At 45.8% G+C, this 18,834-nt stretch overlaps 1 protein-coding gene across 2 annotated transcripts in view; it reads right to left on the bottom strand.

Moving 5' to 3' along the window:
- SHQ1 (SHQ1, H/ACA ribonucleoprotein assembly factor) overlaps positions 1–18,834 on the bottom strand; it is a 326,624-nt gene that overhangs the window by 49,952 nt on the left and 257,838 nt on the right. For both annotated transcript variants that reach the window (XM_040628549.1, XM_040628551.1), the window contains one exon: positions 18,239–18,380. In XM_040628549.1, coding sequence (XP_040484483.1) covers positions 18,239–18,380 — 142 coding nt within the window. The remainder of the gene's footprint in view (positions 1–18,238; positions 18,381–18,834) is intronic.

Raw genomic sequence — 18,834 nt, 5'->3', positions numbered from 1 at the left:
CTCTGGTGGGGGATGTTGGTAACAGGAGAGGTCGTGCATGTGTTGGAGCAGTGGGTATATGAGAATTCTATAATTTTCCTCTTAGTTACCTGTCTCCAAAAGTAAATAAAGTCCCTTTTTTAAAAACTCCAAAAAATAAATAAATAAAATAAAAATAAGATAACAAAGGCCATGGTTCCTATATAAAAAAAAATCTTTTGAGGTAATCTTCTCCACGAATCCATTTCAAACCATCCCAGCCAGATTATTAACATATATTTCTCTTTTCAGAAGAGAAATGTCATTGCATTGCAACTTGGCTAGCAATTACCATTTTGGTTACACTGAAATTATTAGGGGATTTATCTTATTTCCTTTATCATAATATACTGGAAGATTCTTGCAGGAATAACAGCATACTACTCAGTTTTCTATCTTGCACAGGGATGGTCTTTTTAAAAAAAACATAGTTGTGGAATTTAATCACTGGGATTCTAGATTTCTAGCACTGTCTGGTAAGGTATTAACTAGCCACATGTGACTATTTACATTTAAAATTAAATTAGTTTAAAATTAAAATTAAAAATCAGTTCCTCAGTTGCACTAGCCACGTTCCAAGCTCTCAATAGTCACATGCCACTAGTGTCCACCGTATTGGATAGCTCAGATGTAGGATTTGTCCATCATTACGGAAAGTTCTATTGAACAGTGATATTCTAGAGAAGCCTTGTTCAACTTTTTCATTTAGTCCTTGAATTAAAGTTGTGTTTACAACACTTATACTTTATTTTCATATTAAATAAAAACATTGTCTTAAAAACTGTTTGAATTGCCCAGACTCTGCTCTCTAAATGCTACTTACCCCTAAGAGAAACCAAGCTCTTCAGAGAAATGACTGATTTCAGGTCTAGGGCAAGAAATATTTAAGATAAGCTTGGCCATCTACTCATATCAGAATACAAGGAAGCTATCAAAGACTAGTGGGGTCATGTCAAAAGGATTCAGGAGTGAATTTAGAGATGATCCCAAGGGCTAACAATGGAATCATTTGAGGATTGATAAGAATTAACCACAAAGGACTGAATTACACTGCATATGTAAAAATTCATGAGCTCATAAAGAACAAAACAAAAACAAACAAAAAACCCCTCTGAGTCCTCTTGGAAGATGACAGGAAAACAATTTATTATTTTGAAAACTGGTAAGTAAAGGAGAAGAGTCAAGTCTTTATCCTATCTTTCCTGTATGAATTGTTCCTCAGGGTAACCAAAAATAGCTGTCTATAGAACCAATTTCAGCTAGTAAATAAAGAACAAATGAAAGAATAAGAATATCCCAGTTTTGCAAATCCCTGATGAAATAATGGGTGGGGCAAATGATCATCAGTGTCTGCTAAGAGCACAGAGAGAAAACCAGGCACGAGGGGGCTCTTGCTGTAGGAACACACACCGTGATGAAGTCAAATCTAACCTGCATGAGACCCCAAGACCAAGCGTCAGGATCTTATAGCCAATCCTCAGGAAATGCAGAGGATGAGGAATGTGTTCAGTGACACCAGCGAATCCAGACCTTGGAAAACTTTGTGGTGTAAAGGGGTAAAAATAGATGAGGCAGGAACCTGTAGATTACAATAAATGTAAGAGACATCTGACATAACAACCAAATGCAACAAGTAGGCCTTGTTTGGATTCTGATGTAAACAAATCAATTGAGAGAGAGTGAGCTCTTGCGCATAGGTGTGAGCACCAGCACCCACACCTGGAAGTGGGGGGCAGGGAGACCTGGAGAGAGTTAAACAATGATGAGATATTTGGTTATATTAAGGAACTATTATTGATTTTTAAAGTGTGATTATGCATTATGGTTATGTCTTTTGTAACAGAGTTCTTATCTTTTAGAGACAGATAAAAATGACACAATGCTAGGATTTACTCAATCCAGAGGGAAGACAGGAAGTTGAGGGGGAGCAAACAAGATTGGCCAGCAGTTGGGTGATTGCCGTAGCTGGATTTATTGTACATGTGTTAAGTTTTTCCTAATAAAAAGTTCATCTCTTTGATTCAGTCTCTGTTTTCCCCAGCTCCATCCTATAATCTTTTAAAATAAATTCTCCAGAAGGGCATTTTTCTGTTCTAATTTTGACAAGTGGAGGGGCTTAGGCATAAATGTTCTTAGGGAAAAGCAGTCTCTGAACACATCAGAAGGCTGTTAGGTTAGAAATCTCAACAGCAAGTTCCCCCCAGATGGCAACATCCTTACAAAGCCTCACTATCGGTAGGGGTGGTCTCTCTCTCCAGGTACTCTAATTCACCAACCAGATTGTCATGCAGGTCACATGCAAATTACATTATTCCAGAAATTTGCAGGGCAGCCTAGAGGGGTTTTGAAGTGCTGGGGGAGGTGTCTCCACCTCCTCCCCCTCCCAGCCCACCCTTCTGCACCTTCGCTCCTCTCCCTTCTCCTCTTTCCCCTTTCTCTTCCTCCTCTTTTAACAAAATGTGGAGAAACTCCTTCTTCAAAGTATAACTGATGTTACCCTCTGGGAGAGCTCTTTGTGCCCCTCCTCTTCCCCTTCCAATAATGATTCAGGATCAAGAGCTAGAAGTTCAAACCCCCAGCTGGAAGGAGGCTTCTTGCACAAGTCAGACTCCTGGGCACAGGTGAGCACTGTTTCTAGGAGTCTTTCAGAGAGGTTTAAGCCTCAGTGGCATAGGACTAGTTTCTTTCTTTCCCTTTCCCTTTCCCTTTTCTTTTCTTTATGTAGGTTCCACACCCAGTGTGGAGCCCAACACGGGGCTTGAACTCACGACCCTCAGATCAAGACCTGAGCTGAGATCAAGAGTCAGATGCTTGACCCACTGAGTCACTCAGGCGCCCCTTGTTTCTATCTTCACATTTTCTTTCAGGAAACCTGACCTTTCCTCTTGATTCTTACTCAGTAAATTATAAGCACATTCCAGACCTACTACTGTGATGATTCTCAATGAGGCCACTGGGGTTTGGGATGTTCTGGCACTCTTCAATTACACACTTGCAGTCTCATGGTCTCTCTTAAGGATGGTGCAGCAGACTACTCATTGTCCCTTACCCCGCCTCCCGCCCCCGCCCCCATCCAACCTGTCCTTTCAGTATAAAGACTGCCCAGGTAAAGACTACATTTCCCAGCCTCCCTCGCAATTTGGCGTGTCCATCAGACTAAGTTCTAGCCAGTGGGCTAGAAAGGGCAACACTGGTACCAATTTGGAATCTTATCTTTCGAAAAAAATGGTTGACTCCTCTTGGTCCCTTGCCCCCTCTTACTGATTGGGAGGTGAGAAATGGACTCATAAGCAGAAGCCATGTGTTGAGAATGGAGCCATCCCACCAGCCCTGATTGGCACCTCTGCACTGTAGCACAAGAGATCACTTAGATCTTGTGTAAGCCTTGGGAACTCTGTTTGGCAGCTCACCCTGTATCTTAACAAATACAGATGGCTCTCTACAAGCCCTGGGAACAAATTTTACTTGAACAACTCTAAACACAACTTTACTTCCAAGAACCTGAAGCAGCCCCTGCCCATCACCTTCTTCCCCCGTTGCAATGCTTGTGAATTGATGCAGTGCAATGCAGTCAGCTTGATGACGGGTCTGTCCACGGCTAGAAACGCAAGGATCACTTTGGGAGGCAGAAATTCCTCCGCTGAGCACTCCACACCAACAACTTCTCTTAATAGTCAAAAGACAAGGCGGGTTTGGAAACGTCAAGGAGCATTGGGCTCTGCTCCTATTTTCCCAGCTCCCTAGAGCTCGTATCTTTATGGTTCTTCCTTGGAAAGAGCATTTCCCACCAAGAGCCAACAGCCCAGCCAACCCTGGCAGACATACTCCATTACAAGTAATAATGGGACTCAAGCACTTTAGAAGCTTTTACTAATTGAGCTGCTGAATATCCCTGTGAAGTAGGTAACTATTATCATCCCCAATTACTGTCAAGAAGCTGAGCTGCAGAGACATTAAGTGGCTTTGCCAGAATCGTGCAGTGGAGTCGCAAGCAGCCTAAGTTCCCTGGTGGAGGCTGAATTTCAGCCCCAATCAAAGAAACTAGAATGTCCTAGAAGTCGGGAGACCTGTGTTCTGGTAGTGACTCTGTCATCAGCCATTAAGTAGAAGTCATTTCCTGTTTCTGTGCTCAAGTGTGTGTGCTTGTGTGTGTGTGTGTGTGTGTGTGTGTGTGTGTGTGTGTGTGGTCTGAATAACCCACCCATCCTCTGAGGTTTTCCTAACTGAAGGTGCAAGTGGAATTTCAAAGGAATAGAATTCCTGCTGTTGGTTCACCCAGGAAGAAGTTAATCCTGAGACAGGAAATGAAGATTTAGAGGAGAAAACTTTCTCTTTATTGGGCAAAACTCCCGAGGTGAAGAAAGGCCTGTGTTGGGTTAAAGTCTGGTCCCCAGGGTGTTAGGAGCTGGCCCAGGACACAGAGTGAGGTGAGGGATGGCAGGGAATTCAGTGCCCCTTTCCAGGCCAAGGTGTGGCTACTGAAGAAAGTGTCCACTGGAACACAGCCCAGCTTGGCAGTGATCACTTGAGGCCGAGTTTATGGAGTGATGGGGCAAGGCCAGCAGCCCAGAGACGAAAAATGTGAAGGACTATTCTCAGAGGTGCAAAGTGGTACCTTGGCAAATGTTCCCAATCCACAGAGACACTGAGAAGAGCGAATTTCCCAGAATCAACCCTGTGTGGGCTGTGCCATAATAGCTTAGGGACAAACAGGGGTGCCTGTCTGACCCAGTTGGTAGAGCACGCAGCTCTTGATCTTGTGGTCATAAATTTGAATGTAGACTTTACTTAGGAAAAAAAAATGAACAGGGGCATCTGGGTGGCTCCATCGGTTAAGCATCTGCCTTCAGCTCAGGTCATGATCTCGGGATCCTGATATCAAGCCCTGCATCAGGTTCCCTGCTCAGTATGGAGTCCGCTTGTCCCTCTCCCTCTGCTCCCTGCTTGTGCTCTCTCACTCTTGCTCTCTCATAAATAAATAAATAAACAAATAAATTCTTTTTTAAAAAGAACCACACACACAAACAAAAAAATAATTTCAGGACAAATAGAAGTCACAGGCTGCATGATGTGGGACATACGGAGACCTCTAAAGCTCCTTTTCACTGAGATGTATGGGCTGGAGTCCTGTGCTGCTGGAAATCTGGCCCAAGCCCTTGGGGGGAAGTCTCACCAAGGATTTTCACCTTCACTGCAGTCCACACTGGCCCTGGACATTGTCTACACTGGCCCCAGCTTGTAGGTAATTGGCTGAGGTTGGGCTTAGGACAGAGGGCCTTTATTATCAGAGGTCAGGTTAATTCCTAGACTGAGAAAATGGGAGGGGGCGGCTGTGGTCTCTCCCTTCTATTCCTTGCTTTTGTTTTAAAGGAATTAAAATGAAGTAAAGTTTGGCTTATTCATTGCAGTGCACACTTCAATGAACTGTGACAAAGGTTACTGCTACCCCAATCAAGATCTATCCCCCTCGAAAGTTCTATCCCTCTAGAAATTTCCCTCCAACCCTTTTCCCTACCCTTCAAGAAGCAACCAATATTTTGATTTCTATCACCCTAGTTTGTTCTAGAACTTGCTAGAAATGGAACCACGCTGTGTACTCTCTACCCATTTTTAACATGCAAATGATGTTTTCAGTTACGTGCCATGAGTAAACACATCCTGCCAAGACGACACCGGGCATGGACCCATGGCTATGCATCTCCCGCAGCACACCTGAACATGCAGATGCAAGCTGCAGAGCCCAAACTCCTCAACCTTTGTCTTTTGCTTCGTGTCCAGGCTGATCTCTCACTTCCCTCACTCCAAAGTCCTGAAACCTCAGGGCTTGCTTTGCCCTCAAGTCCCATCCACCTGGCCCCAGCACAGAGCGATCACTACACTGAGGGTCCTGGCATCCTGAGAGGTTGTATACTGGGCTACAATAACAACTACTAAGGCAGACAGAGAGATGTTACAGCTCAAGAGCTAATAATAATCGCTACCATTTATCCAAGGCTCTCCAAGACACCATGCTTTAGATTTACATGCGTCATCTCACGTAATTTTCCCAGCCCCCCACCCCTGCATTATTCCCACTTCACAAATGAGGAAACTGAGGCTCAGAGAAATTAAAATGGGTCTTCTAAGACTTTAATGTGCAAATGATTCACCTGGGGGTCTTGTTAAAATGCACATCCTTGTTTAGTAGGTCTGGGGCTGGCCTGAGAGTCTGCGTCTTATAATAAGCTCCCAACTGATGCTGATGGTGTTGACTTGTGCACCATACTTAGAGTTGCAAGGAGTGACGTAACCCCTGTAAGTCAAATCTTGGCTATGAACTCTGAATGGCTGCCGCCAAAGCTGGCGCTCTTAGGAGATCCGCTTATATAGTGGGGAGGGGGAGGAGCAGGAGGAGGAAGGAAAGAAGAAGAAGGAGAAGAAGGAGGAGGGGGAGGAGGAGAAGGAGAAAGAGGAGAAGAGGAGGAGGAGGAAGAAGAAGAAGAGAAAGAAGAGTAAGAAGGAGGAGGAAGGAGAGGAGGGGGAAGAGGGAGAAGAAGGAAGGGGAAAAAGGAAGTAAGGAAGGGGAGGAGAAAAACTGAGGCAGAATTCCTTTTCAAGGAGACAAGTGTCTCCATTTAGCAAAACTCTTTGATGAGACATTTAGGCTGTAGAAAGCTATCCCCCCAGGCTAGGCAGGGATGGGATAGAAAGGACACAAAGAGCTAAAAAACACTGGGGTGGTGGGATGCGCAGATTGAACAAGTGAATTTGGGGAGGCAGGGAGCTAGGGAGGTGAGGGGAGGGGTAGCAAGACAGCGGGCTATTGGGGGCACAAATGGAGAAGAAGAACGGCAACCAGTCCCTGGAAGTGAGAATGATATAAAGACTCACTAGCAGTTGAAAGGTGTTTGCTATAATTGCTACAGGCCTTTGATGTAGCCCTGACCCTCAGGAGAGTCTGTCATACACGTAGCCTTGAGCTTGAATTGGTGCAAGTTTGGCCAGAGGAGAATTGGGGTGGGACAGAGCATGTGTGGTAGGCAAAGACGGAGAAGTAAATCTAAATGGAAAGTCAGAGCCAGAGGAGGTTAGGGGAGGGGAGTTCCCCTCTGACACTGCACCTGCCCCAACCTCCTGCAAGAAATTCTGGGTCTCTCACTGTTCTTGTACTGGGCGTTCCAGCTTACCTTGTTTCTAATTTTAAGAGCAGTTACAAGATTTCACATCTGTTATTTCATTTATTACACATAACAGTTTTGGGGGGCAAGAGGCTAGGAATCATCACTCCTTTTTTAAAGACTCAGAAATCAAGATGGGGGAGGTGGCCATCGGAATGTCCCCAAAGTCACACAGCTGCAAGGTGTCAGAGAGGGGCCAGAAGTGTGCTTCTCAACCCTCTCCGTATCAGAAGCACCTGGGAGTTTATTTTATTTTTTATTTATTTATTTTTAAAGATTTTATTTATTTGTCAGAGAGAGCAAGAGAACCAGCAGAAGCGGTGGCAGGCAGGCAGAGGGAGAAGCAGGCTCCCCGCTGAGCAAGGAGCCCCATGCGGGACTCGATCCCAGGACCCTGGATCATGACCCAAGCCAAATGCGGGTGCTCAACCAAATGAGCCACCCAGGCGTCCCTGCACCTGGGAGTTTAAAGAGGACCCATTGGCTGGATCTCCACCAGCAATCTGCTTCTGTTCCTCTGCTGTGGGCCCAAGCGTCAGGACAGTAGCACCCCCCTTATCCTCAGAGTTACGTTCCAACACCCCAGGGGATGCCCGAAACCACAGACAGTACCGCGAGCCCTGTACCTACCACGTTTTCCCGTGTGTACAAACCTATGATAGAGCTTAATCTCTCACTGTGCCTGATTTATACATTAACAACAACTACTGACAAAATAGAACAATTACTTACAACAATACACTATAATAAAAGTCATATGCATGCGGTCTCTCTCTCAGACCCCCTCATTGTACTGTCCTCAGCCTTCATCTCGTGATGACGCCTGGCTGAGGAGATGCAGTGAGGTGAATGGCGGAGGCTTCGAGAGGCTACTTACTGACCTGACAATTGCTTGCTTGCAGACCATAGCTGAGTCCGGGGTAACTGAAGCCACAGAAGGCAAAACCTCAGGTAAGGGGGAACTACCCAATTTTTCTAAAGATTCTCCTTGATTCTACGCTCACGCAGGGTGAGAGCCCCTTCGCTAGATGATACACGTAAGGTGCTTACCTCAGAGCCACACGCACAGGAGCTACAGCGAATGCCAGCTGCTGTGAACACCTTTGCCACACAAACTCAACCCTGTGACACCGTGCTGTCAGCCACGGGTTCTCAGACTCTACGGATCATTAGAATCACCTAGAAGGCTTGTTAAAACAGATCACTGGGTCTCACGCCCACAGCTTCTGACCTAGTAGGTCTGGGCTGGGAACTGAGAATGTGCCTTTCAGACAAACTGCTTTTCCCGAGGCTGCTGGTCGGGGGATCCCACTTTGAGAACCAGCTCTGCAAAGTAAGGGAAGGTGACTCGAAAAGGCGAGCTCTTCTCCATCCTTCTGGGTAAAACGGCCAGGCTGGGGGTCTTCCAGTGGCCTGCCATGACAGGTGGAAGGGGCTGGTGTCCAGGCTACCTTTCACCAGGTGCACCATCCAGGAGGTGTGACTAAAAATGGCTCGCCGGTGGCTGACCTTCCAGGACAGGGCCCTACATTTGATGGCTGAAGGAGACTAAGCCTGAAGGAAAACACCTCTAGCCTAAGCAATACAGTCTGGATCACATGATTAGAGACGACTTGAAAAAGAGAGGGGTAATGGTGGGAAAGGAAATGAAAATATGTAATAGAAATGCTCTGGTGTCAAATGTTCTGAACATTTGAATGCTCGTACAGGCTCTCACACAGATACACGTAATAGTATACTATATATTCTTTCCACCTGGGTTAGGAGAGATGTGCCAAGGGGAGCATTCTAGAAACTTCTTGGGATTTTCTGTTCTGAGGGAAAAAACAGACACTGTCCTATTGGAAGCCATACGTTGCATTATGTGCCACCCTGACCACAGTCTAATCGGACCTACTAGCCCCAAATTGCCATCTATATACTTAAGGGAGCCCAGCAGCCAATGAGGAGGCCTGGTGCAAGAACTCTGACCAACAGGGAAGCTCTGTGGTGGGCAGTGGCTAACTGTCCGAGTTAGAGCCTGCTCTCTGGGGGACACACAGGGTGAGGGGTAAGGCAGCAGCAGCGGTTAGGAGGTGAGACAAAACAGGAGGAGGGCTGAGAACCTGGGTTACCAGGAGGACAGAGTCTTCAGAGCAGGCAGCCCTTGTGAGGCTAGGTCACTAGTACTGCCCATGTCCTCAGCCCTCCTGGCCTCCTGCCCATAAAGTTTGTTGGCTTAGTAGAGCTAATGACCTCCTCTCTCCCCACCCCACAGAGCAAGGATGGAAGTTTGGGTCTAATTCAAAGACTCGGATGGGCCACAGTCCCCAAAGGTATAACAGAGCACTGAGTTCCAAAAGTTATGCACCCATAGGTGTGTTCTCTCTTTGTCTCCTCCTTCCATGTGGCAAGCAAGAAGAGCAAGGGCAACCCCAGGCATTTCTGCTTCTTCACAAGTTTGTTCTCTGTGGAACTACCCTCACTCTACTTTTGGACAAATGTTCGCTCCCTCTGTCTCTCTCCTGTCATTGTGGTGGTAAGAGCAGTATGAGCCGCTCTGGTGCTATGTCACAGGGGCCCCATGAACTCAGGTGAAAAGTTTCTATAGCATAGCTCACCAGAGCTCTGCACTCGGATGGGTGGGGAGTCCCAGTTAAATATAAAGATATTTTATTCACAACGCTTTTGTTGCCAGTGAAAAAGAAATCCAATTCAAATTGGCCTGAAAAACAAAGGGCAGGCTTGAGGTGAGGCACAGAAGGGGAGGGGAGAAAGGAAGGGAGGAAGGGACACTCACTTCAGAAGTTTCCACGACCACTGCATTCAGGAACTCCAGCACTCTCATCAAGACTCAATATTTCTCCATTTGTCAACTCTACTTCCCTTCATTCTTGACTGGTAAGCACTACCATCAACTTAAGGCTTATATTCTACCAAGAGAAATACATGGAGCCCTTCTTTTCTCTTAGATCAGGCAGGAGGCCTGGCAGGCCTCTAATGGCTGGGCCTGGTCACAAGTCTATGACTGCATCTGCTGATGGACTGGTCAGGCCTGGGTTTTGTGCCCACCTCTGGACAGAGAGTTGGCAAGGGCTGGTCCCCAAAGGAGCACTGGGGTCCTGTTATCAGAAGAATGGAGAGTGAATGCTGGGAAGGCAAAACCAACAAATGCCTTCTACAGTATATTCCTTAGTTTTGTTTTCTCCACCTTTATCTTTCCCAAGAAAGGGTGGTCCAAAGCAGGATTTGGATAGATTGATGTCTTGACCAAAAACCGTCTCCTTAACAGCACCCAACATCAATAGCTCCTGTGAGCCTGGCCATGTCCTCACTGGCATGGATTCTCTTCTGTCCTTGCTTCTTTCTATAATCTAGAACACAAGTCTAAGGCTCTAACATACCCTTGCCAGTTCCATCTCTAGTTGGTAAAATGACACCCACCTCCCTGATAACTCTCCAAAGGGGCTGAAGACTGCCCCCCACACATGGCCTCGGGGCACAAGGCACACGCATCTGCCCAGGGCTCCTGGAAGCTCCTCCTTACTCACAGTCTCCTGGGTAACTCCTTGGCTTCCTGATAACATTTTTTCCTTGAGACACACCCCAAGGCTTATAAAGCTACAGGGGAAATCCAAGATCGAAATTCCAAATAATGTCTGCCTTTCTCTTTTCTGCTGTAATGCAGCTTAGAACAAAGGCAAAGACACAGGGACTCCTTTTTGATAAATTCTTCAAGATAATGCCTTCCATAGATCCTGAAGGAGTTAATCACGCATACACACAAAGTATATTAAATTACAAGCAGATTAGTTCCTCAATCATTTATAACGGAACAGAGTTGGAGACTTTATTTAAATACCCAACCACACGGGAAACATTAAACAGCATTCAGACCGCCATCACGCAGCTCTCATAAGGAATACTATACAACCAATAAAAATACTGTAGAAGAATATGAAATGACGTGAGCAAATAGGATATGCCGCTAAGTGAAAAATAAATAAAGTCCAGCTTTAATTTTTAAAAACTGGTTTTTAAAAATTAAATTTAAATGAAAAAAACCCACACTGCTATAGACTGAATTGTGTCTCCCCTCAAAATCATAAGTTGAAGCCCCAACCCCAATGTGACTGTATTTGGAGACTGAGCCTGCAGGGAGGTAATTAAGGTTCAGTGAGGTCATAGAGCGGGGCCTTAATACAATAGGATTAGTTCCTTATAAGAAGAAATACCGGGACATCTGGCTCAGTTGGTTAGGTGTCCAACTCTTGATTTCAGCTCAGGTCATGATCTTGGGGTCATGGGATCAAGCCCCACATTAGACTCCATGCTGGGCCTGAAGCCTGCATGGGATTGTCTCTTTCCCTCTCTCTGTGCCCCTCCCCCTGCTCTCTCTCCCTCCCTAAAAGAAGGAAGAAGAAGAAGAAACACCAGAGAGCTCATGCTCTCTCTCTCTCTGCCACATGAGGACGCAGGGAGAAGGCGGCCATCTACAAGCCAGGAAGGGAGCTCTCATCAGAACCCAATCACCCTGCTCTTGGACTTCCAGCCTCCAGAACTGTAAGAAATAAATCTCTGTTGTTTAAGCCCCCCAGGCTATGGTATTTTGTTCTGCAGCCTGAGCTAATACACACATGTACATAGATGACACGTCACCTCGTTCACAGGGATTATCTCTTTGAGGGGGATTCCTGGTGACTTTCAGTTTCTTCATTTTTTTTTCCTATGCTTTCTAAACTTTGTTACAGTGAATATATATTATTTGTATAAATGCACAAAACACCATCTTTATGTATGTCAGTGATGGTTACTTATGGGTATTACAGAACTAATACATACTCGATGAAGAAATTGTTGGTTTTATGTTCTTTTTGCTAATCTGCACTTTCTAGCACTTTTACAATAAATATATATTAATTTCATTTTTTAAAAAGTTATTTTCAAATAGATTTTTGCTATACACAGTAAACTATCCATAAGGGATGCCTGAGGCTCACTCGTGTGTGTAGTGTGTGTGTGTGTGTGTGTGTGTGTGTGTGTGAGGGAGGGAGGGAGAAAGAGAGAAGAAAGACATGGAAAGGGAGATTGAGTCTTTGAAAACCCATATCTTAGAATTCTTTCATTCAACAAGCTTCAGCCGACAGCCTAGTGCAGGTCAGGCGCTGAGCTGTATTTTTTTTCTTTACTGCTGTAATAGTTTTCTATTATTGTGTAACAATATTACCACAAAATTAGCAGCTTAAAACAACACACATTTATTTTCTATCAGTTCCTGTGTGTCAGGAATCCTGGCATGGCTCAGCTGGGTCCTTTGTTTAGGGTCTCACCAGGGTACAGTCAAGGTGTCAGCTGGGACTGCATTCTCAGTCGAGGCTCGGCTGGGGAAGAACCTGCTTTCAACCTCCTTCACATTGTGGCAGAAATCGGTTTCTCGTGGTTTAGAACTAAGATTTGGGATTCTTGCTTACTGTTGGTCAGAGGCCACCCTCAGCTGCCATAGAACAGCACGTGGTATGTCCTTGCCACAAGAAATCACCCAGCATGGCTGCTTGCTTCCTCCAAGCCAGCAAGGGATGCGGAGACTCAGCAGCATCATACGTAATCATGTACGTGTAATCATCTGTTCTGTTGTTCAGAAGTGAGTCACAGTTCTGCCCAGCCTTGGGGGATCCAGAAGGGCATGACCACAGGTGGATCATGGGGCCATCTGAAGCATCTGTCACAAATGCTATATTTAACCTTAACGTATTTGATTTATTTGAAAAAATGAAACAATGGAAGATTTTTCATATTCTGTCCTAGACAATTATTTTCACAGGGCTTTAATTCTTTCCTTATTGTGTTTTTTGAGATTCTCACTCATATTCTATTGATGTTACTATGTAAAATGTTTAATGAAATATAACCATATCTACAGGAAAGGGAACAAATCATAAATGTATACAGTTTGAAGACTTTTCACAGGGGCACTTGGCTGGCTCAGTCAGTGTAGTGCGTGACTCGATCTCAGGGTTGGGGGTTTGAGCCCCACGTTGGGTATAGAGATTACTTAAAAATAAAAATCTTAAAAAAAAAAAAAAGACTTTTCATAAAGTGACAGCACCCACATAACCCACAGGTGGATCAAGAATCAGCACACTCCTGGTTCTGGAAGCCTCCTCGCACTTCTGGCAGCCACTGCGAGCCCCACCCCCAAGGGTGCCCTCTCTCCTGGCAGGGCTACCCTTTCCTCCTCTGCTAACTTTTTCATGCCTGTCAACCCCACTTATTTAGTTGTCCCAGAATAGGGATTTTTAGGCTTAGGAACAAGACCTGCTCAGCCAACCAGGACCGAAAAGAACCTCTGCTGCAGACCCAGTGCTGACAGAAATGAAGCTTTGGCTCAAGCAGGACTGAGCCGCTGGCATTTACAGGCTGATGGCATCCTCCCCACCAGGGAAATTGGAAGGGGAAAAAAAAAACTGTTGGAGGGAATCAAAGGCCGAGAGAGGAAAAGCTACTGTTGGGTGCTCCTCTGCTGCTGGAAATAAGTCTCTGCTTCTAGACTCTTGTGAATTACTCCCTAGGGAAGGGAAGAAAACTTGCACATGTGATTAGGGAACTAAGGCAGCGCTGTCCAGTAGAAATATAACGCAAGCCACATTATGCAATTTTAAATTTTCTGGTAGCTGCATTAAACAAAATAAGAGGAAATAAGCTTTAATCATCTTAATGATTAAATATTAGATAATAATTTAATTTTAATACTATTTTTATTAAATATAACCAAGTATCATTTTAAATTAAATCAGTATAAAATTAAAAATGAGATATTTTCAATACAATGAGATATTTTACATTTTTTTCATACAAAGTCAAGGGAATTCCAGTGCTTGATGTCTAGTGTTTTACATGTCAATTCAGGCTAGCTGCATTTCAGTGGCTCAGTAGCATATGTGCTTGGTGGCCAGCGAGTTCTAAGGAATCAGGAAGAGTTGCCAGGATAGGAGAAAAAAAAAATATGCAGATTTTTTCAAATGCTTCCAAAGTGGGTTGCAATAATAAGCAACAAACATGCATTCATTCATCAAACATTTTTGCATGCAGGGAACAGAAAGAGGAGCTCAACGCTTCTGCCCTCAAGGACCTCATAATCTAGCATGGGAGACAGACCTGAATAGACCATTATAACGTCAGGTGGCAGTGCCAGAGAAAAGCACGAGGGAGCAGAGAGATGGACCGTCTACCCGGGAAGGTGACTGGAAAATAGGCACCCTAATATTACCATCCATTACAATTGGCTAAGATGCCTGAAATTCTCATCATTCAATGGATTCGGTGTCATGAAAACAGCCTGGTTCAAATGCAAATACCTACTCAGGCAGGGGGAACACGTAAACTCACGCATGCCCATTTACATGCATTATTTTTTGAAACCAGGCTTATTTGTGTTATTTAGTAGAAAACAAAGCTGGATGGGAGAAAGACCTAAGACTAAATGCTCAACAGCGGAGGTCTCAGATCATAGAAGGCTCGGAGAGGAGACAGTAAAAGGGGAAAGCACACCGAAAGTGTAGATTTAGGTGTCAGGAGAAGGCAGGAGCTGCCCCGCTTTCCACACCGAGAAACCAGTCCAGACCAATGTCGTTCTTTGTCCTAACATGTCCTGTCCACCTGAGTATGCAACCCTAAACAAGAGACGACTGTGCTTCTGAAAATCTCTTTATGAAAACAGAATTGCCATACACCAAATGGCACAGGTTTACAGGACAGTTTTTCTGCTGATGGCATTGTTGTCTCGATTTGTCAGATGAGAACAGTGAGGCCCAAGAGAGGGGAGGCTAGTTCTTCCAGGGTCCCAAACCCAGGAGGGTGGTTTTGCCTGCAGGGCTCCAGCCCAGTCCCTGCTCCCCTCCTGGCAGGAAGACTCCGGGTGACTGGGGGAAGCGGCAGTATGGGCCCCAAAGTCTGGGGGAAGAGCAGAGGGCAAGTGAAGAAACGAGCTTATATTTGGGCTTGGCCTTCCAGACCTTCACATCAGAGTCAAGTAAAACTTCAGCCTCCCTCTTCCCACTCATTTTCCTTGGCCCTCCCAGCTCTCCCCGTGTAAGTAGCTGAGTTCAGACACCAGGAACAGAGAGGTGGCTCCCAAGGCTAGAAGCCCAGGTCAGAACCACTCAGGTGTTCGTTCTCCCAACTGAAACACCAGTAAAATTCTGTTATGGTTTCACTAACTAACAAAAGAGTATGAAAACACATTGGGAATTCCTGGTTATCCTCATTCAAAGTATGCTCGCAGAGAGAAGCCGCTGAGTCCAGTGGTTAACCATCAGCCTGTGGGTTTGAATCCCAAGAATGTCCCTCCCCTGATGATGACCTTGGGCAGAGTCATTACTTCCCTGACCTGCCTCAGTTGCTCCCTCTAATGTGGGATCATAGCACTACCTACTCGTGGAGTGACTGGGAAAACCCACTGAGATGATGCCTGTAGGGCATTTAGCTCCGTGCCTGGCAAGTGGGAGGGTTTCAGAAGGGTTAGCTGCTGCCGCTAATAAAAAATAACACTCCAGGGGCACCTGGGTTGTTCAGTGGGTTAAGCGTCTGACTCTTGATTTCAGCTCAGGTCTTGATCTCAGGGTTGTGAGCCCACTCGGGGCTCTGTGCTGGGCGTGGAGCCTTGCTTAAGATTCTCTCTCCCCCTCTCCTTCTGCTCACCCCTTTCCCAGCCCCCACTTGCATGTGGTAACGCTGTCTCTCTCTCTAGAAATAAAAATAAAAATAATAATATTTATAAAAATAAATATATAAATAAATATAATATATATAAATATATAAAATTTAAAAATATAAATAAATAAAATAAAAGTAATAAATAAAAAAATAACACCCCACGAGACAGAAAGCCAGAGAGGACCTTGGTCTTTTAAAACCTTCAAGTGTGTGCCCTTCTGCCATTGTTCCAGAGTATTCCAGTAGGCATGCAAGGAATTCTTATGGTGGTAGTGTCATGTCAGGATGCAGGGGGCTCCTCAGGAACCTAAAGGAGAGTCCTCAGATGAACCAGGGTCAAGGGGCATGGACGCAAGGGGAGGGGCTGGAGGGATCAGGACATCCGCTCCCTGGCTCCCTGGCTCCTCCGATCCCACTGCTCTGGCTCTCTTCTTCTTCCTTCTCGCTTTCACTCTGCCTCCCTCTCCCTTGCCCTTCCTTCCTTCTCCCTCCCAGTCCTTTCTCCCTCTCCAGGCTAGGCATTCACATCTCCCAGAATGAGGTAGATTCTCAGGGCTGCCATAACCACTCACTACAAACTTGGTGCTTGGAACAACAGAAATTGATTTTCTCACAGTTCTGGAGCTAGAAGTCTGAAATCAAGGAGTCCTCAGGGTGGGTTCCTTCTGGAGGTTCTCAAGGAGAATTGGTCCCTCATCTTTCTCCTAGCTTCTAGAGGCCATTCCCTATGCCTTGGCCTGTGGACATGTCACTCAGACCTCTGCCTCCATCTTCACATGCACCCCCCTCCCCCGTCTCTGGGTCAAAGTCCTTCTCCTTTCACCTCTGAGGACACCGGTCCCCCAAAACCCATGGTCACCTCATCTTTAGATACTTAACTTAATTACATCTGCAAAGACCCTTTTGTCAAATAAAGTCCTATTCTGAGGTCCTGGGTGACTGTACATCTTTTGGGGCCACTATTTAAGCCACTAAACTCTTTCTCCCTTTCTTCTTCAACCCCATTTTTGTATATCCACCCCACCTTATCTCTCCCCACTCCTCTGCCCTCCCTTCCTTCCTTCGCCTCCCCCTCCCCCTCCCTTTCTCCCACCCTCCCCCAGCTCTTCTCTCTCTCCATCGCCTTTTTTTTTTTAATTATTTTTAAAAGATTTATTTATCTATTTGAGGGAGAGGTGGGGAAGGGACGGAGAGAGTGAGTCTTAAGCGGACACCCTTCTGAGCATGGGGCTTGATGTGGGGCTGGATCTCACAGCCCTGAGATCACAACCTAAGCCAAAACCTAAGAGTTGGTCTCCTAACCGACTGTGCCACCCAGGCGCCCCTCTCCACTGCCTTTTTAAAATAAGACTTCTCTTGGGTGCTTCCCCGTCACTTAGCTTGTACTGAATTGTTAGATCAGGTCCCAGCAACAGCTAGTCTAGAATTTTTCATTTAAAATTCTTGGGAGGAAAGTTTTGACTGGGTCAGCAAAATCAGGTGTCCAATCCACTGTGGGCCCAGGGGCAAGGTTAGTTATCAGGTGTTAGTCACCAGGCAATTAGTTACCAGGTGCAGGCTGGCGCACCCGCTTGTCAATGCTCCCACTGTGCACGTGTCATCAGGACGCACTGCCCTGGCTGCAAGTCATGGGACGTCCACAGAGCTTTCAGATTCCTTTCTCTGCTTAGATTTAATATACCTGCCTCATCTGGCCTGTATTCAACACCATGAGGCACAGTCTTTCAAACTTGCTTGATTGTGAGAATCGTATGGGGGAGGAGGGTGTTTTGATAAAAACGTAGATTACCAGTCCCCTTCTCTAGACTCTGCATTTTAACAAACACTCAAGGAGATTCTTACAGACAGAAAATTGTGCGAAATAGAACCATAGAGCACAGCGTCTTTCCACTGTCAGATAGCCTGACTCACTGTTCCCGGCTAATCTGTTACACATTCCTGTGACACATTCCTAGTTACATTCACCACAGTTACACATTCCTGTGACGTTCACCCAACCTGGAGAGAAAACGTGGTGGCAACATGCAATGCCAGACCTTGAAGTGGGACATGGCGTGGTTAAGAATGTGGGCTTTACGTCTGACTCCTGATTTCGGCTGAGGCCACGGTCTCAGTCTCGGGCTCGGCGCTCAGTGCACAGTCTGCTTGAAGTTCTCTCTCTCCCTCTCCCTCTGACAACCACCCCCACCCCGACCATCTCGCTCGCTCACTCTCTCAAATAAATAAATAACGTGGGCTTTGGTGTTGTTGCACAGACCTAAGATCACTGCCCAGTGATCCACGGCTACAGGACTCCTCGAAGCCTCACGTTCACTTGTAAAATGGGGACAATAATATTCTCATAGGTTTTCTTGTTACTGTAATGAACATACCGGATATTCCTTGAGCATGTCCTCTGTTGAATGCATCCCGTGGGCCATGTCATAAAGCAGCCAGCACTGAAGACCACCTTCTCTGTTGGGGCCGGAGCTAGCCAGGGAGAGAGCACGCTCACTTGAACAGAATTGAGATTCTCTGCGAAAGAGAGAGAATGGGGTGGCAGGGAATGAATACCGGGTTAGAAGCTGACCCACCATGCTTGCCACATCTTCTTAGGGGCATTTCCAAAAGCATTTTGTTTTGTTTAATTTTTGTCATAGAAATTCTCAAATACACAACAACAGAAGAGAGAATCGTACAATGAACCCCGTGTCCCCGTTGCCCAGCTGCAACCACCAGCTCCTGCCATTCCTGCTCCACCGTCCTCCCTTGCTCACCATCTCCTCGCTGTCCCCACTAGAGTATGATAAAGGAACTGCTTTGCTTTGTGTGTGTGTTTTTTAACAGACTTTGTTTTTTTTTACAGCAGTTTTAGTTTCACACCAAAATTGAGGGGAAGGTACGGAGATTTCCCATTTAATCCCTGCCCCTATACACACAGCCTCCCCCACTACCAACATCGCCCCCCCCCCCCCCCCCAACCACCATT

This window comes from Ursus maritimus, unplaced genomic scaffold, assembly GCF_017311325.1.
Source record: "Ursus maritimus isolate PB19 unplaced genomic scaffold, ASM1731132v1 scaffold_14, whole genome shotgun sequence".
Classification (NCBI taxonomy): Eukaryota; Metazoa; Chordata; class Mammalia; order Carnivora; family Ursidae; genus Ursus; species Ursus maritimus.
Note: the sequence above shows the minus strand (reverse complement) of the source record. Positions and strands in the feature narration are given on the sequence as shown.